Here is a 15,748-nt window from a genome sequence, read left to right on the forward strand (position 1 = left end):
ATCGAACCTAATATTTTTATGATGCAATACAATTTGACCTAAGATTTCGACCATGTTTCGGACCACCTTGTTCTCAAAGTGTCCATGGTGGTTTTTATACCTTTTGTTGCTCTTGAACTACTTGTCCTCGATCTTCATGTGGGTCTCGTCTGCCACGTGGAGCGCCCTATGATGGTTCTACTCTAGGGCCTACTTGTTCGAGCCATAGTCTGCGCTAGCTGTGGTTGACTTAGACTAAATCCTATTCACAGGTGGTTCGAGCCAAGGTCATATCACATGCAATTTAGCCCATGGCTCGGGTGAAAAAGGTCCAAGGAAGTGATCAGTCATGATGGTTTGGGCCGGTAGGACCTGGATCGCTACCATTGGAAAACTACGATTTTGATCTTTCTTTTTCACCGCATCAAGGAAAGATGACAATGTGGCCGTCATTGGGGGATGCTCCGGTGTTGTGCCGATGGTGGAAATGGTTTGCAGAGTTGGCATGAGCTCAATCGTAGTCTGAGGTGGTGCTTTGGTCGTAGTTTGGGTCGACACTTCCCCTTCCTCACGGTTTGGACTTTCATGCCGTGAGGAGGTTGGTTCTGCTATGGCCGATGGCAGTGGCGATGTAGGGGGGGTGGAGGGTGGCTACTGGGACCTCTGCCAAGGCTTGGATCGAGTCCTTAATGGCAGTTTGGATCTCCTTCAAGTTCTCCTTCAATTTAGTCAAAAATTCTTTTAATATTATCTTCGCCTACACTAGTGGCTCATCACTGGTGGTGTCGACGAAACTTCCATAGGGATGGAGATGAGTTCTTGGTCCTCTATGGCCGTGATTTCCCCTAGGTTAGCTTTGGATCATGTGTTCACCATCGTCCAAGGAACGTCAATTTTGATACCAATATTATAAACTATATTTGAAATAATCTAGATTTAAAAAAAGTATGTATTGTTATAGGAGGAAGCCTCGAAATCATAAATCTAATGGTTTTGATTTCACATGATTCAAAGATTGAAGTGAAAAGATAAAATTAGAATAGTGGAGGAAGATCAGAATTAGACAAATTGATAATAATTCGACGTAGCGGCGATCGTTAAAGGGTGGCAAACGACCAAGGGTGGTGGTTTGATGGCCGTAAGATAGCGTGGCTCGTGGAGGTGATAGTAGCTATAATTTAGAGATAGAATTAGGGCCCTAAGTTAAATTCTCTTTTTAGAAAAATAAATGGCTATAATTAATTTACTTCTATTTCTATATTATATTACTCTTACTCCTAAGATAAACTCAAGGATAAAATAATTTCTTAATGCTTGGATTGTTAAACAAAAAAGCCTAGCCCCTCTTTTTATAGAGGTTGGGTACTATGAGCTATACTAGGACTAGCTCTAAAAGCTAAGACAACTCGAACTAGGATTTGTTTTATGGACTTACATGACTTAATTAAACTTGTCTTAGAGTTTTGTATGACTTAATTAGATTTGCCTTAATAACTTATGTAACTTAATTGGATTTATTTTAGTAGTTTACATAACTTAACTAGACTTGCCTTAAAAGTTTAAATAAGAGATAAGAATTAATTAATTAAAAAATAAATAGACTTGATCTATTGAGCCCAATATTTTCATGATGCGATCCGATCCAATCTCGCCTCACATTGTTTCCTCTTCCCTTGTGACTTTAGGCTTCCCTTCCCCGACCCATTAGAAGTGCTCTCTAAGGATGAGTGAGTTGAGAAAGACCTGGATTCATTTATACCTTCTTGTAATCCACTTGTAGCTTCTTCTGTGGATGCTAGCTTCTATGCTATTAATCATTATCTTTACAAGAAGCATCATGTGTGTAGAGCTCCTTGTGCCACTTAGGACAAAGCTAAAGTGCAGATGCTTTGATCAAATTAGAATCCTTTCTACCCCTTTTCCACCTAATGACCATCATTTGTTGGAATTGTCATGGGTGCCTCCAAGCATGACACACTCAATCATTGTCAAAAGCTCATCTAGGTGCATACAACCAAAGCTTGATTTCTTTATAGTAAGCTCTCGGGATCTTGATAGTGCTTAGCCATCTCCAACATCGACCTCTTTGTTGGCATTTTCCTCCTGTGGAAGATGGATTTGGTGATAATCTCCTTTGGCTCAATCTCGTGTCAAGTTATCCATTCTATCGTGTGTTTTAGGGTACAACTCCTTGGATTCTCTTGGTGATCTATGCCAACACCTCTCATCTATATCATTGGACATTGTGGGAAGAACTCTTCTCTATCGCTCACCTGGTGCCCCTTATTGTCTTGTAGGCAATTTTAATAATTTGGTTGCTAGAGGAGAAGAAAGGGGAAGCCTTTTAGTCTTAGCAGTAAGATTCAAGATTTTCACCATTTGGTCTTCTCCCTATTATTAGTGGATCTTAGCTTCTAGGGGACTTCTTTCACATGGGCAAACAACCATCTGAGGTGGTCTAAGGTTTGGGTTTGTCTTGACTTGACCTTGCCTCCTCGGTTTGGTTACATTTTCTTCTGGTCCATCCGCCATTTTAAGTGCACCGCTTCTAACTTCGCCCTTTTCTTCTCCCCCTCTTTCTACTTCCCCCTGTCATCCTTCTCGGACTTTCTGATTTGGGCTCTTCTAGCTTAATTACTTAGATGTCCTCTCCATTTTTTTTCTTTGTTTGGAGCCTCCTTTCCTTAGGTTTCCTTGATGGTGTGGCTCGCAGCCTCGCTTCCAGAAAGGCGAAGCTACAATAGTAGAACAACTCCACTATGGGCTAATAAGGTTTGATCAGGTCAAGCCAAATAAATGTGAGGAGACATTGGGCTCAATGCATTGCAATAAAGACTCTGGAATCTTATTACTTATTTTAGCTTTGTATTTGCTTATTTAAATTGTAATTCAGATTAGACCCTAGAGTCTAATTTTTTAATTACAACACCTATTTGCTTATTATGTAGTCGTATCTGAGCTCATTAAACTAGGCCGATTAGAGACTAATTGGGTAGCTACTATAAATACTTGTGGTGCACACTTAATTGAACTATCTTAGATTTTTGAATCAATCTTCTTCCTCCTTGTTCGACTATCTCCAAGCCTTGGAAACCCTAGCCACCATCTAGGTCGACCACAGTTGCCTACCTCCTTATCTAGCCGGCATTTCCTCAACCTTGAGAGATGGCCCACCTGCCTTATCTTTCATTTTCCTGATTATCCAGCACTTGCACCTGTTTTGCCCACTATCTCTGCCGTCCCACCCCTACCTAGGACAAGCACCACCACATCCTAGCCAAACTCCATTCCACCCTTCATTCAGGTAGTTTCGTCTGCCATCCCAAATCTATCAAACCTCTAAAATTATTTGTCGATTTGACTGTTGAATCTTAAGGATGCCATTAACCTTGAAGGTTCATAGTAAAACTAGCTTGTTCCTTGAAGATTGGATATTATATATGAGATAATCGTTGGATTTATGTGGATTATGGAAACTAGTAGACGCCTTTAGATCACCAACCAAAGGAGGGTCTATCAAGCATATTTGAAAATTTCCTTTCTTGCATCCGTGCATCTTTTTAGGATGTTGAGTAGAGAAATAGTGTTGTAGGCCTCTGTAGTACTGAGTTTGTCTCTAGGACACTATAAGCTTCATGTTGCCTTAATCCAACAATTAGAGACTAAGAGGTCCTATCTCCTAATTTCGAGTTGGTGATCTCAATACCAATTTTTTGCGCATGACCATCCTTATCCGTTGTCATTGCAATGCCATTGACTCTATTATCAATAACTTTAGGGAGTGCATGAAGCTATAGGTATCATCGATGTCTTCAAGAGAATAGATGACCTTAGTGCTCTAGATTCTTTGTCCTCATCGTCCCTCACTTATTTGTCTTTTACCTAATATGATGGCCTAATTAGGCCATTTACTAGTGAGGAGATCTGCAAAGCTCTTTGGATGTGTTTTTGGGCAAGTCACCAAGCCCTCACAGTTTTCAAATCAAATTCTTTTGTCCTTTCTAGTTGGATGTGGATCCTTCTCTCTATCAAGTTCTCACCCTATAGGTGGTCACATCATCTGGTTCCTAAGGTAAAACCTGTATTACTCGTATTCTAAAAAAGTTGGGCTGGACGAGAGTTTCAAAGTATTAACCTTTTTTCCTGTGAAACATGTCTTACTAGCTTTTGGCAAAGCTCCTCGTCAATTGGCTTAAGCCATTTCTCTTCGACTTGATCTCACTTGAGCAACCCATATTCATTGATTGCTACTTTATCCTTAATAATGCTATTCTCGCCCAAGATATTGCCTATTTTCTCTCTTTCTCTCTCATGTGAAGATTAAGGATGTCACTCTCTTCCTTGCTAATTTTAAAATATTTGACCATGTTCATTATGGGGCCCTTCTCAAGATCATCTGTAGCATGAGCTTTTCTACTACCTAAATTTTTTTGGATACAAACCTATTTCCATTCACCTTTCTTAATTTAATGAGACTGTCTCTTACTTGGGCAACTCGTAGACCTAAAGGATTCGGTAAAAGGATTCCCTCTCTCACCTTACCTTTTCTTTCTTTCCATGCAAATCCTTTATAGCCTTCCCCATGTTGCTATGAGTGCCAATGAGCTTGAGGGTGTCCCCCTTTTTCCTTCTCAATTCCTATACAATCTTTATTTGCTGATGATATCCTTCACACATTAGAGCAATTTGCTCCAACTTGAGGCAATTAAGTCAAGTTATTAACAAGGCTAATTCCTTTTTCTTCCTTCCCTTATGTGTAGACCTTTTCACTATTCAATTGGTGATTGGTTAGTTAAACATTTGACATGGAGACTTTCCTTTTATTTATTTGGGTGTCCCTATTAGCGTTGGCCACCCCCAAAGGAGGGATTTCTTTAATCTTCTTGATAAGACTAAGAAGGAGATGGATAGGCGAAAGAGGGCCACTGTCTCTCTAGCCGGTTGTGCAGGCCTCATTGCCTTGTTAGCCAACACTATTTTAACCACTCCATCATTGTTATGCTGGCGCCTCTCTCCACTAGAGATCCTATTTGCAAAGTCTCTCGATCTTTTTCTTATAGGAATGAGGTAGACTTGAGACAAACTCACCAAGCCTTCTTTGTTCATAGGTTAATGAGCTGTACTCTAGGTTCATCTAATAGGCTAGAAGTATAGCTTGATCCATCCATGTGTCAGACTTTCTAGGCAGGCCAAAAGATCTGCTATCGTTAAGCATCTAATAAAACCCTATCATCTTTCCAATTGAGCTTTGGTAGAGCCATTAGTGATTGGTCGTCTCCAAGCTCCTCTAGGATCCCAAAGAGATATTATAAATACCTTGTTGGCTCTCAAGTTAATCTTTATTAACATAGAATGTTTGGTCTCCTCTAAAAAAGTTGCTTAGCTCATCCGCAATCAGACTTGAAGGGTGAACAAACTAGCTACTCTTTTTGGAGGGCCTTTTGAGGAGAAAATCATTAACTTATATCTTCTAGTGATGCCTTTGCTTGACTGTTCGGTTTGAAGGGATGCTCCTTCCATTAAAGCATCTTTCAAATTGATGTATTATTGTCTCTCCCTACTGAATCTTATCCCTTTTTCGAGTGGTCCAAATAAAAGATTCTTTTGCGGCTTCTAATAGCCCCAAAAGTCAAGATTTTCTATTAGAAGGTATGTAAGGTTAGTTGTCTTGCCCCTTCTCCCTTTTGCCATTTTTATGCCAAGTTATTAAAATATATTCTTCATTTCCTTATATATTGTCATATGCATTGAAATTCTAAGATATGCTTGAGTCTGAGTTACACCTCTCTTTCTCGCCATGAGTGGTGTGTTAGGGGCTTGGATACTCGAAGGCCTTTCATTGGACTCTTTTGCCCTCTTCTTATTTTGATTTTTCTTAATCTTCTACATGCTTTGGTTTCCTCTAGGAAAAGCACAATAGTTTATATTATGAAATGCTCGAAACTTTGTCTCTTTTATCCTTGACCAAGTCCTCCTAATGGTATGGGAATATTTAGTTCTCACCACCCTTCCCATTATACTCCTTCCCTCGCAAGACCTATACTAACCACATTGGTTTCCACTCGCACCTCTCTTATTAGAATCTATGTTTCTAGTTTGTCAATCCCAGACCCTCTTGCAGGCAATAGGAGATTCATTATGCACGGTCATCTCAATTCTTTTCTCTATGCGAGGGCGCTGCATGTTCCTTATGTGGTGAACTCCGCTATATCTTGGCTTACTGCTTTTGGGCATTTTGCTCTCCTTTTCTTTTGTTTCGTAAGATGATTGCTCTGCAAACCTTCATTCTTTTGTGCATAACAACTGTCAAGGTGTTCGAAGAGATATTTTGATTGTACCTATTTTTTGAGGTAATACCCATTTCAAAAAAAAAAAAAATGCTCGCGATTTAAACATGCTATGCTATGTTATTAAGAATTTGTTACTGATATAGAATGAAAGCTTATATTAAGAATACATACAACAAAAAAAGAAGAAGCATAATATATACATATATATAACTTTTATATACTTTAAATTAATCGAATTTAATCAAGCTGAATGTGAATAAGTTTGGTCTTGCTAGTGTTTGGGCTCCTCTATAGTCCTCAAAATTCAACTTGTGTTTAGCCTATTTTCTAAATAGATAAGCTGATTTCAAACAAAATTTTGAGCTGAATGTGAGTTGTTTCCAAACAACTAGCTAAGTTGACAACAGTACCAATAACATACAATTTGTCTTGATTATCATTAACACTCTTAATTTTAATATTTATCATTCGACCTCTTATATTTTACTTAAGACATCTCAAAAATAAAAATGAAATGCTAAATATTCATATGATATAATGTTAATGATATATAAATCAAACTACATTTTTCTACGAATAATTAAGTCTTTTTATATCTCCATTAACGACTAACTGAGGATTACAATATAGTGTAGACACAGAGGAGTTAAAATTGACCCAAACCACACAGGAGGCCAAACTACAGTTTACCTTAATTTTTAATTCCACACCTATAAGCCTGTTGTAGAATGTTTTAGTAATCTAATTTTGGACAAATTTAGCCCAAAGGCCAAGATGATTCACACTATGAATGAATCACATGTGTAAACAAGAACACTCCAAATTCTTTCTGGAAGAATTCCTCCTTTGAGAAAAGAGATAGAGAAAGAATCTGGAAAATATGTTAAAAAAATTAAGGGACAATGGCTGTGGATTGACACAGATAGATGAATGGACACACCATGATGAGGGCCATGGGTCCCCTTCTCATCAAGCATCTTCAGTGCTTCTTCCTTAATTGTGGAGCTCCATGTGCAAGGATTGCAATAACTCTACAAGTACAAGAAGAAGACACTAAACTCCTCCATTTCTGGAGCTCATGGAGCCTAACTCAACCAAGGAGATCAAACCCTAGGATCCCATATCCCAGTCTCCTTTATTTTCTTTCTCTCTCTGTCTCTATATATATATATGTGTATCCTTAAATGCTATTTAAGAGGACCTGAGAGCACCAGAGGCTTAAATGAGTGTTTAAGATATCACATTAGTTCGCAATTTTGCACTTGTTTTATGAGAATGATCAATCCTAGCTTGAATCATCTAAAGTGGTCATTGGAGTAGTTCCTACTCAAGCGTTTGTTTCCTTGTGAAGTGAAGTAAGAATAAATTTATTTTTATATGAGCCTTTTTATATTGATATATTAAGTAAACAACTACTTAGGTTTATACTAATACAGTAAAACATACTTTCTTTTCTCCTTTACTCTTTCATCTAATATTTTTATATTTACCGATTACTATTTTATCTTTTAAAAGTTATCACTTCAGTGAATTATCATTTTAATCATTCTCTCTTATCTTATTTGCTAAACTATAATATCAACGTTACATATACACACTATATTATAATACAACTAAATAGCTTATATTTACATAATCTCTGTTATGCTAGTATTAAAATTAGAATATTTATTATTACCAATCTTATTCCACATGTGAACGAGGCTCAAGTGCTTAACTAAGGCACGAATAAGGATAGTATGTTAAGAGCAAAGATTTCTAGCTAGAAGGCTTCTCTTTAGGTACAATATATGCTCCATACATAATATATTAGATAATCAGTTGACTAAAAACATTTGTGATTTCATGTTCATAGAAATTTTAAATTTATACTGGATTTTAAATAAACGTCATAGTTTTGGGTCGAAAATAACATCTTTAAAAATTGGGTTATAGAGGTCATATTTTGAACGGCAAGATACAAATGATGAACTCCTGCTCTTGTACCATGTTAACACCGACAACTCTTAAGGCTTAAATTGTTAGTGTTTTGTTTTTTATTTATACTTTTTAAACTTCAACAAAAGACTAAGCATTACAAACAACAAAAGATGCAGAAGTGATGGGGTGCGAATCAAAATTTAAAAGTAGAGATCACGTAGGCCCCCAAAATTAATGATTTCTTCTGAAAGACAGGAGGACACAAGCAAAGCCATATTTATTGTGTTCAGATCCTCACCACCGAGTAGTCTGATTGATTTTAAAAGGAAAAGGAGAAAAAATTAGCTTCAGTAATAATAAGATTGAGCTCTTAAAATTGAATGCATATATTTAAAGGAGTGACATTAATGTTGTCAGTATGATAATAGCATCATATGATAATGGAATTATTGAACAAATACGAAACTAAGTGTATTTATGGAGTCTTTCAGTTGTGGTAGCCAATGCCAGAATAATGATGAATAAAGAATCATTAGAAATATTCTTTCTATCTAATAAGCATCCTAAGCCTTTGTTTAGTTTTGTCACTGTGTACACAGGTAGTTTCTATATTCTATTGTCGAAGAATATTTTTCTATATATAAATTAAATATAATTTAATTAAAAAAAACTTGTTATATTGGTTGAAAATAATGTTTCATTTGGTAGTTTGGTTTTAGGTAGGAAACAAGAATAGAAGCACTAAAGAAAAGAAAAAATCAATTGAACAAAGACCCAAAAATCAAATCAATTGAACAAAGGAGAGTTAGCTATTGCTTTCATCCCTCCCCTCTTTTCTTAGCAACAATCCAAGTGGTAAGTCTTTGCTTTGTGCTCTGGTCTATGCCAATTTGGGTTTTATGTTGGTGACAAAAATAGAACTACTGAAAAAAGAGTAATTAATACAAGACTAGACAACGAACTAGTGAAAAAGAGAAGTAATTAATCGAGCAAACAAGACTAGACCTTTGCTTTGTCTCCTCTCTCTCTCTCTCTCTCTCTCTCTCTCTCTCTCTCTCTCTCTCTCTCTCTCTCTCTGGCAGTGAACCAAATGTCACACCACCCACATATCCATCTCTGCATATAACCAACCAATTCCAACTCATCTCCTCACTCCTCACCACTCCCCGCACTTTCTAATGCTTGCAATCAATTTTTCCTAATTACTCTTTTAGCTATTCTCTCTCTTTCTCTCTCTCTCTCTCTGTAACACAAACCTGACAAAGAGGAGCCGTAAAGCTGTGATCTTTGATCTCAAGGTATGATTCATTGTTCCTTTACCTCATCTTTTCAGGGGATTTTCATCGAAATTTGCCGTCGGCTACTTTTTCTGCTTGTTTTCCACTTTGGAATGTTGGATCTGTCGTAGATTGCTGAAGGTGAAGGTTTTGAGGGATTTTGCTATTGGGTTTTGTGTTTTGTTGCTTGTTCGTCAAGAAAGATTGGATTTTGAGGTGGATTGGAATGATCCGAAGTGGTTTAGATTGTTCTCTCTTTGTTTGCCGTCTAGGTAAAAGTGATTGGTGCGGTACGAGTGGAGTTCCACTTTGTACTCTTGTAGTGTGTTTTTGATTGGTCAAAATTGAAGTGGGCAAACTGAATACTAATTTTAGTTGGCTACTTCTAGTACTTGATAGTTGATTCCTTTCACTGATGCATCTAAAGGTATCAGATCTGAACTCCACCTTATTGTTTCTTGATCTTGATGTCTTGTAGGTTTTATAATGTGGTTTCTCTATTTTCTGGTGTGAAGTTTCTTCTAGATTCTATTGAGTCTACTTTTTCTTTTTCTTGAAAGTCAGTATTTTATAAGTCCCAGATACTTGAAATTGTTTTTACTATTCCATAGAACTCTAATTTTATTTCCCAAATTCTGATGTACTGAGTCTGTGCTTGTAGGCAGACATCTTGAGCTCTTGTTATGGTGATGGGCAGATTGGAAAGTTATCCTACCAACGAGGTGGCGCACGTTGGATTTCGTTCAACATGGAGCTTGTTTCAAATTGGTTTTTTGTGATATCCACGGATCTCTGTTCTTAGATTGATGGCTTCAAAGACTATTCCCCAAACAATCTCTGAGCAGCGACACAAGAAATCTAGTCTCCGCATAGCTGAACCAGCTTCTCACAGGGCTTCACCTTTGCAGATCCCTAATCCAAGCAAATCAGAAAATTCCACTCCAGGAGTTTTGCACCAAAATACACCAAAGCAAACAGCTGAAGAAGATATTCAGTCTCAAAATCACCAAAAAGAAGGTCGTTCTGACTCTTCAATAAACAAGGCTTCTCCAGAGATAAGCCAATCTTTACAGCCTTCTGATCAGAACCCATCTTCGAGTAAACTGAAACAACCTGCCCAACAAGGTGAAGTTGCTAGTTCGAGTGGTTCCATGGTCTCAGAAGCTAATTTAGACCAAGAAAAGAAGAATTCTGAGTATGGGAGCGTCAAGGATAGTTCAGCATCTGCTAAAGTTAGTGATGGTAACAGCAGCCTGACAAAGACTAGTGGGAGTGGTAAGATTAGTGACCGGGTCGATTTTGTTGAGAGTGGAAAGAGTAGCATGTGCAAGGCCAGTACTAGCAGTGATGTCAGTGATGAAAGCACTTGTAGCAGTATAAGCAGTAGCATTAGCAAGCCACATAAAGCAAATGATTCAAGATGGGAAGCAATTCAGGCAATTCGGGCTAGAGACGGAGTTCTTGGTTTAGGCCACTTTAGGCTACTTAAGAGGCTGGGCTGTGGTGATATAGGTAGTGTATATTTGTCAGAATTGACTGGGACTAAATGCTACTTTGCAATGAAAGTTATGGACAAAGGATCTCTAGCAAGCCGAAAAAAGTTGCTTAGAGCCCAGACAGAAAGGGAAATATTGCAGTGTCTTGATCATCCTTTTCTTCCAACATTGTATACTCACTTTGAGACAGATAAGTTCTCCTGCTTGGTGATGGAGTTTTGCCCTGGGGGAGATCTACACACACTCCGGCAGAGGCAGCCTGGAAAGTACTTTCTAGAACAAGCGGTCAAGTAAGAGTCTGAATATTTTCCTTATTCCTCAACGTTAAATGCAGATTTTGATATCTATAATTTTCTTACTCATGGATGTTAAAATTTTGGATTCTTTGATTGGAAACTTAGCCAATCCCAAATTATTGGCACTTGAGGCCTCGTTTTTGTTGTTTTGATTTAAATCTTGCAGCATTTAGTGTTGTGTTTTCTATTTATAGCATGCTACATATTATTATAGAAGCAACATACTACATCCCTTTGTGTTTCATTTTAGCCTTCAATCACCTGATCATGTGGCTTAAGTCACATGGTTATTTTACCATGTTCGCATTAGCTTTTCTATTAAAGAAAAGAAATAAAATAACAGCCATGGTACTCATTAATAGGTAATCCATTAACTCAAAAATTCAAAAGACTGAGCATGAAATAATGCCTGCAAAAATAAATAAATAATAAAATATTAAAACTCATTTAGTTATTGGTTGAAGTTTTCTATGTGTTGTTTTCTCTCTAAAAAACTGAAAAGATGAACTCCCATTGGTTGCAAAGAGTTTGGCCTAGTGTCTAGTAAAGATGAGTTAATTCTAGTGACACTAAGATTTTTAATTTTTTATTTGCTTAGCTCTTTCTTTTTACCTTCCCCAAATCTTTCTAAGTTTCTTATTCAAGTTAAAGAACCTAGAGAAATAATGTGAGGATTCATGGTTGGAGTTATTATGAGTTAATTCAAGTGACACTAAAATTTCTATTTCCTTAGCTCTTTCATTCTACCTTCCCTATATGGTTCTTGTTCAACTTATAGAGATCCTATGAGGCTATGACTATGAGGACCTGATTCTTAGTATGCATGTTTATGTATAAGTCAGTTAAGCAGGCAAGGAATATTTCATGGGTGTCTAGAATTCTGGTAGTGCATTGCAAGATTGTCCTGTCTTCTGATGATATTTGATTATTTTCTTCATTCCAATTGTTAGTATCAAAGTTTAACTATTGTTAGGTCAACACTGTTGTCCAATGATCAAGTCTTACTAGTTATGATTGAGGTTAGAGTTTGAATCCTCTAGTGAATGTTTGAGTTAATATTTGTTGGATTTTTCACCAAGACGCAATATGAGGATGCTTTAAGCTTGTTGTGATCTGTCTCTTGGAAGGATTGACTGACTTGTCCATCCTATATATGTGATTGTATATATGAACACTTTCAGTGACAATGTTCCCTGTCTTGGATGCTGGTCCTTGGAGTTTATAGCCCTCACAATGTAGTAACTTTAAGGTGCCACCATACAACATTAGTTAATTAATGTTCCATGTTAGCCAAGTCAGACATGGAGTTAATTACTAGAACTAAGCTATAAATTGGTGACTCTAATCTTCCCTTAATTTTGATCATTTTAGTTCAATACCTAGCGTCGATGGGGTATCTTTGGCATGCCCCCTCCAAGAACTGCAATTTGAGGAATATTGTGTTTACTGGCGACTTACTATTATTATTTTTTTATTTTGCTAGGGGTGAAAGAGATTAATACAGTCGACTTCATTGTTCTTTATTTGTTTAGTTCCGACTCTTCTAATTATGTCAAACGAGGACAGGTCCTAAAAATAGAATGTAGTTCAGTTAGAAATTGTAGCTGAACTCAACAACGGTAGATTCTCTTGCAGTTTATGGCTCCCCAGTTCCTTCAATGCTCGAGATAAATTTGAAATGTGAAGGATGCTGGTTGAGAAGATGATTGTAGATTTTCAGTCCCTCATTACTATTGATTAGTCACTGAACTTGTGTTTCATATCCTTGATCTGAATAGAGTATTACTTTATAACATTGAGGCAACTTCCTGTTGGGGCCATGGAGATCTATACTTAAGTCATGTATTACAATGGAATAGCTGGAGATATATTGTTCATTTGAAAAGTAATGGTACTGCTTCTTATGGATTAGGATTAAAATACTCATCATGATTGTGGAGTCCTTTCCAGTTCTTAGTCAGTTCATATGCAAATAAATGTGCTACATCTCTATGAACTTAAACCAAGTTGTCTAGGTTGTATAGAGAAACAAAGCATTAATGTTATTCCTTCTCTTAACCAAATTGTCAAGCTTGCTTAGAGAAACAAAAGATTAATGTTATTCCTTTTTTCCAATCCAAGATGATGCTCAAGTGCTGAAAGTATCTGATTCATGTTCGCTGAATATTCTTTTCCCTGATGCATGCAGGTTCTATGTAGCAGAGGTCCTTCTTTCATTGGAATACCTTCACATGCTTGGCATCATTTATCGCGACCTGAAGCCAGAGAATGTACTCGTTCGAGAAGATGGCCATATCATGCTGTCCGACTTTGACCTGTCCCTTCGCTGTGCGGTTAGCCCCACACTAATCAAACTATCTAACCCTGATTCTGAATCTTCCCGAAGGAACAATCCAGTCTATTGCGTCCAGCCTACTTGTATTGAGCCATCCTGCATACAGCCCTCCTGTGTGGTACCCACTTCATGTTTCTCCCCTCGCTTCTTTTTATCCAAGTCCAAGAAAGAGCAGAAACCAAAGCTTGATGTAGGAAACCAAGTCAGGCCACTTCCCGAGCTCATTGCAGAGCCCACTGAAGCTCGATCCATGTCATTTGTTGGCACCCATGAGTACTTGGCTCCAGAGATCATCAAGGGAGAGGGGCATGGGAGTGCTGTGGATTGGTGGACCTTTGGTATCTTCCTATATGAGCTTTTGTTCGGGAGGACACCCTTCAAGGGGTCAGGCAATCGAGCTACATTGTTCAATGTGGTTGGCCAGCCATTGAGATTCCCGGAATCGCCTGTTGTGAGCTTTGCTGCAAGAGATCTTATAAGAGGATTGCTTGTGAAGGAGCCACAGCATCGACTTGCATACAAACGAGGTGCGACAGAGATAAAGCAGCATCCTTTCTTTGAGGGCGTAAACTGGGCCTTGATACGCTGCGCAAGTCCCCCAGATATCCCAAAACCTGTTGATATTGAGCGCCTCCCTGGGCCTATGGCATCGACCAGCCAGACCATTACCCCTACATCAGAGAAAGGCTCTGATAACTATTTGGAGTTTGATTTCTTTTAGATAATTTTTCTGAACTGGTGCAATTTATTATAGCGAGCAAAGTGTAGAGTTTCTAAATGCATAATGCTAATGATTTTCTACACAGATGGCCAATCTATTTGTAGCTCTGCCAATTCTCTCTCCTTTTCCTTCTAATTTCCTCAACTTTAAGTCAACTGCTTCAGTTCTGAGTGTGTAATCAATGAACACTTGCATGTATTCATCGTATTTGCGATTGTTATTAAGCAGCTGCCTGTTGATCTGTGTATCAAATATTTGTACGAGTTCCTCAGTCAGATGAGGAGAGAGTCCACCCTTTCTGGAAAATAATTTTGCTTTCCATGGGATTTTCAAATAAACGTTTATATAAAGAGGGAGCATAGCTCTCTTGGAAGTAATGCTAATCTGAACACCATTAAGAACAGAATTCTTTACTGGAGCAAGAATGGTTTGGGTAGAATTGAAAATCTAGTAAGGCCCTCGAGGCTAAGGAATGCACTGAGGGCATGATGAAGTAATGCATTTAAAAAATGCCTACACGAAGCATTCTGCTTTACTGAGACAATTAATCATAAATGGGAAGCCAAAGCTAGGGCTAATTGGGTGCATAATGGAGATCGTAACACCTTGTGGATGAGTCTGATAATGTGATTGATAACGAAAATGATATTATCAATTGCTTTACTCTGTTTTATGGTAATATTTGGTCTGTGGAGAATGTTAATTTTGAAAATGATGAGCGACCTTGCTTACCGTCTCTTGAGCTAGGAAGCAACGATGACCTTATCAAGCCTTTCTCCTTGAAGGAAATTCGTAGTACTCTTAGTCCAAGATAACGCCTCTGGGCCTGACGGTTATCATATTGAATTTATTAGGACTTATTAGACTATAGTTCACAATACTGTGTATAAGGGTTTTAGACAATTTTAAGGTTTAGGCTGCTCTCCCTTATTCTTGGGGTTAGATGCATATGGCTCTCATACCTAAAATTCCTAACCTCAGGTAGTGAATTCAAACCCATCTCTTTGTATAATGTCTTGTATATACTCCTTGCTAAAGTCTTGATTAATCGGATAAAGCTAATTTTGCCGAACTAGTGAATACTGAGCAATCGGTCTTTGCGGCAGATAGGTCTATCATGGATAATATCATCCTCACTCAAAGAAATTGTGCACTCTACGTAGCAAAGCAACCATTCTGATCCTCATAGATATTAAATTGAGCCAATTCTACCTTAGGATCATCATTGGCAAGTAGCCATCAAATTCATCAAGGATCGTACCCTTTTATAGGAAAATAAGAAAATAAGAAAATATCTAACTTTAGGCTTGGAAGCTTAGAGAAGTTGGATCTTTCTATCAATTTATAGAAATTTGATTACAAACATACCTCATTCTTCTTGCCAAGCTTAAATGGTTCAAAATCAACAACAATATCTTGGGTATGGTATTGGTC

The 15,748-nt window shown here is 37.7% G+C and overlaps 1 protein-coding gene across 2 annotated transcripts; it reads left to right on the plus strand.

The window, feature by feature from the left end:
• Nucleotides 1-9,262: 9,262 nt before the first annotated feature.
• On the plus strand, nucleotides 9,263-14,560 carry LOC140767181 (serine/threonine-protein kinase D6PKL2-like). Of its 2 annotated transcripts, none has more exons than XM_073107001.1 (3): nucleotides 9,263-9,487; nucleotides 10,128-11,252; nucleotides 13,447-14,560. In XM_073107001.1, the coding sequence occupies exons 2-3, from the start codon at nucleotides 10,273-10,275 to the stop codon at nucleotides 14,312-14,314; spliced, it is 1,848 nt and encodes a 615-aa protein (XP_072963102.1). In that variant the 5' UTR covers nucleotides 9,263-9,487; nucleotides 10,128-10,272; the 3' UTR covers nucleotides 14,315-14,560. The 2 variants fall into 2 exon arrangements, with proteins under 2 accessions (XP_072963102.1, XP_072963103.1); XM_073107002.1 differs by having other exon boundaries at nucleotides 10,132-11,252.
• The last annotated feature ends 1,188 nt before the right edge of the window (nucleotides 14,561-15,748 follow it).

The sequence above is a fragment of the Typha angustifolia genome, chromosome 9 (assembly GCF_048772165.1).
Source record: "Typha angustifolia cultivar Huaian chromosome 9, ASM4877216v1, whole genome shotgun sequence".
NCBI lineage: Eukaryota > Viridiplantae > Streptophyta > Magnoliopsida > Poales > Typhaceae > Typha > Typha angustifolia.

What these genes read in the sequence shown, in the direction of transcription:
- LOC140767181 (XM_073107001.1), top strand. Translation starts at nt 10,273, where the DNA reads ATGGCTTCAAAGACTATTCCCCAAACAATCTCTGAGCAGCGACACAAG. An exon ending in TTTCTAGAACAAGCGGTCAA is followed by an intron (nt 11,253 to 13,446) that starts GTAAGAGTCTGA and finishes TGATGCATGCAG; the next exon opens with GTTCTATGTAGCAGAGGTCC.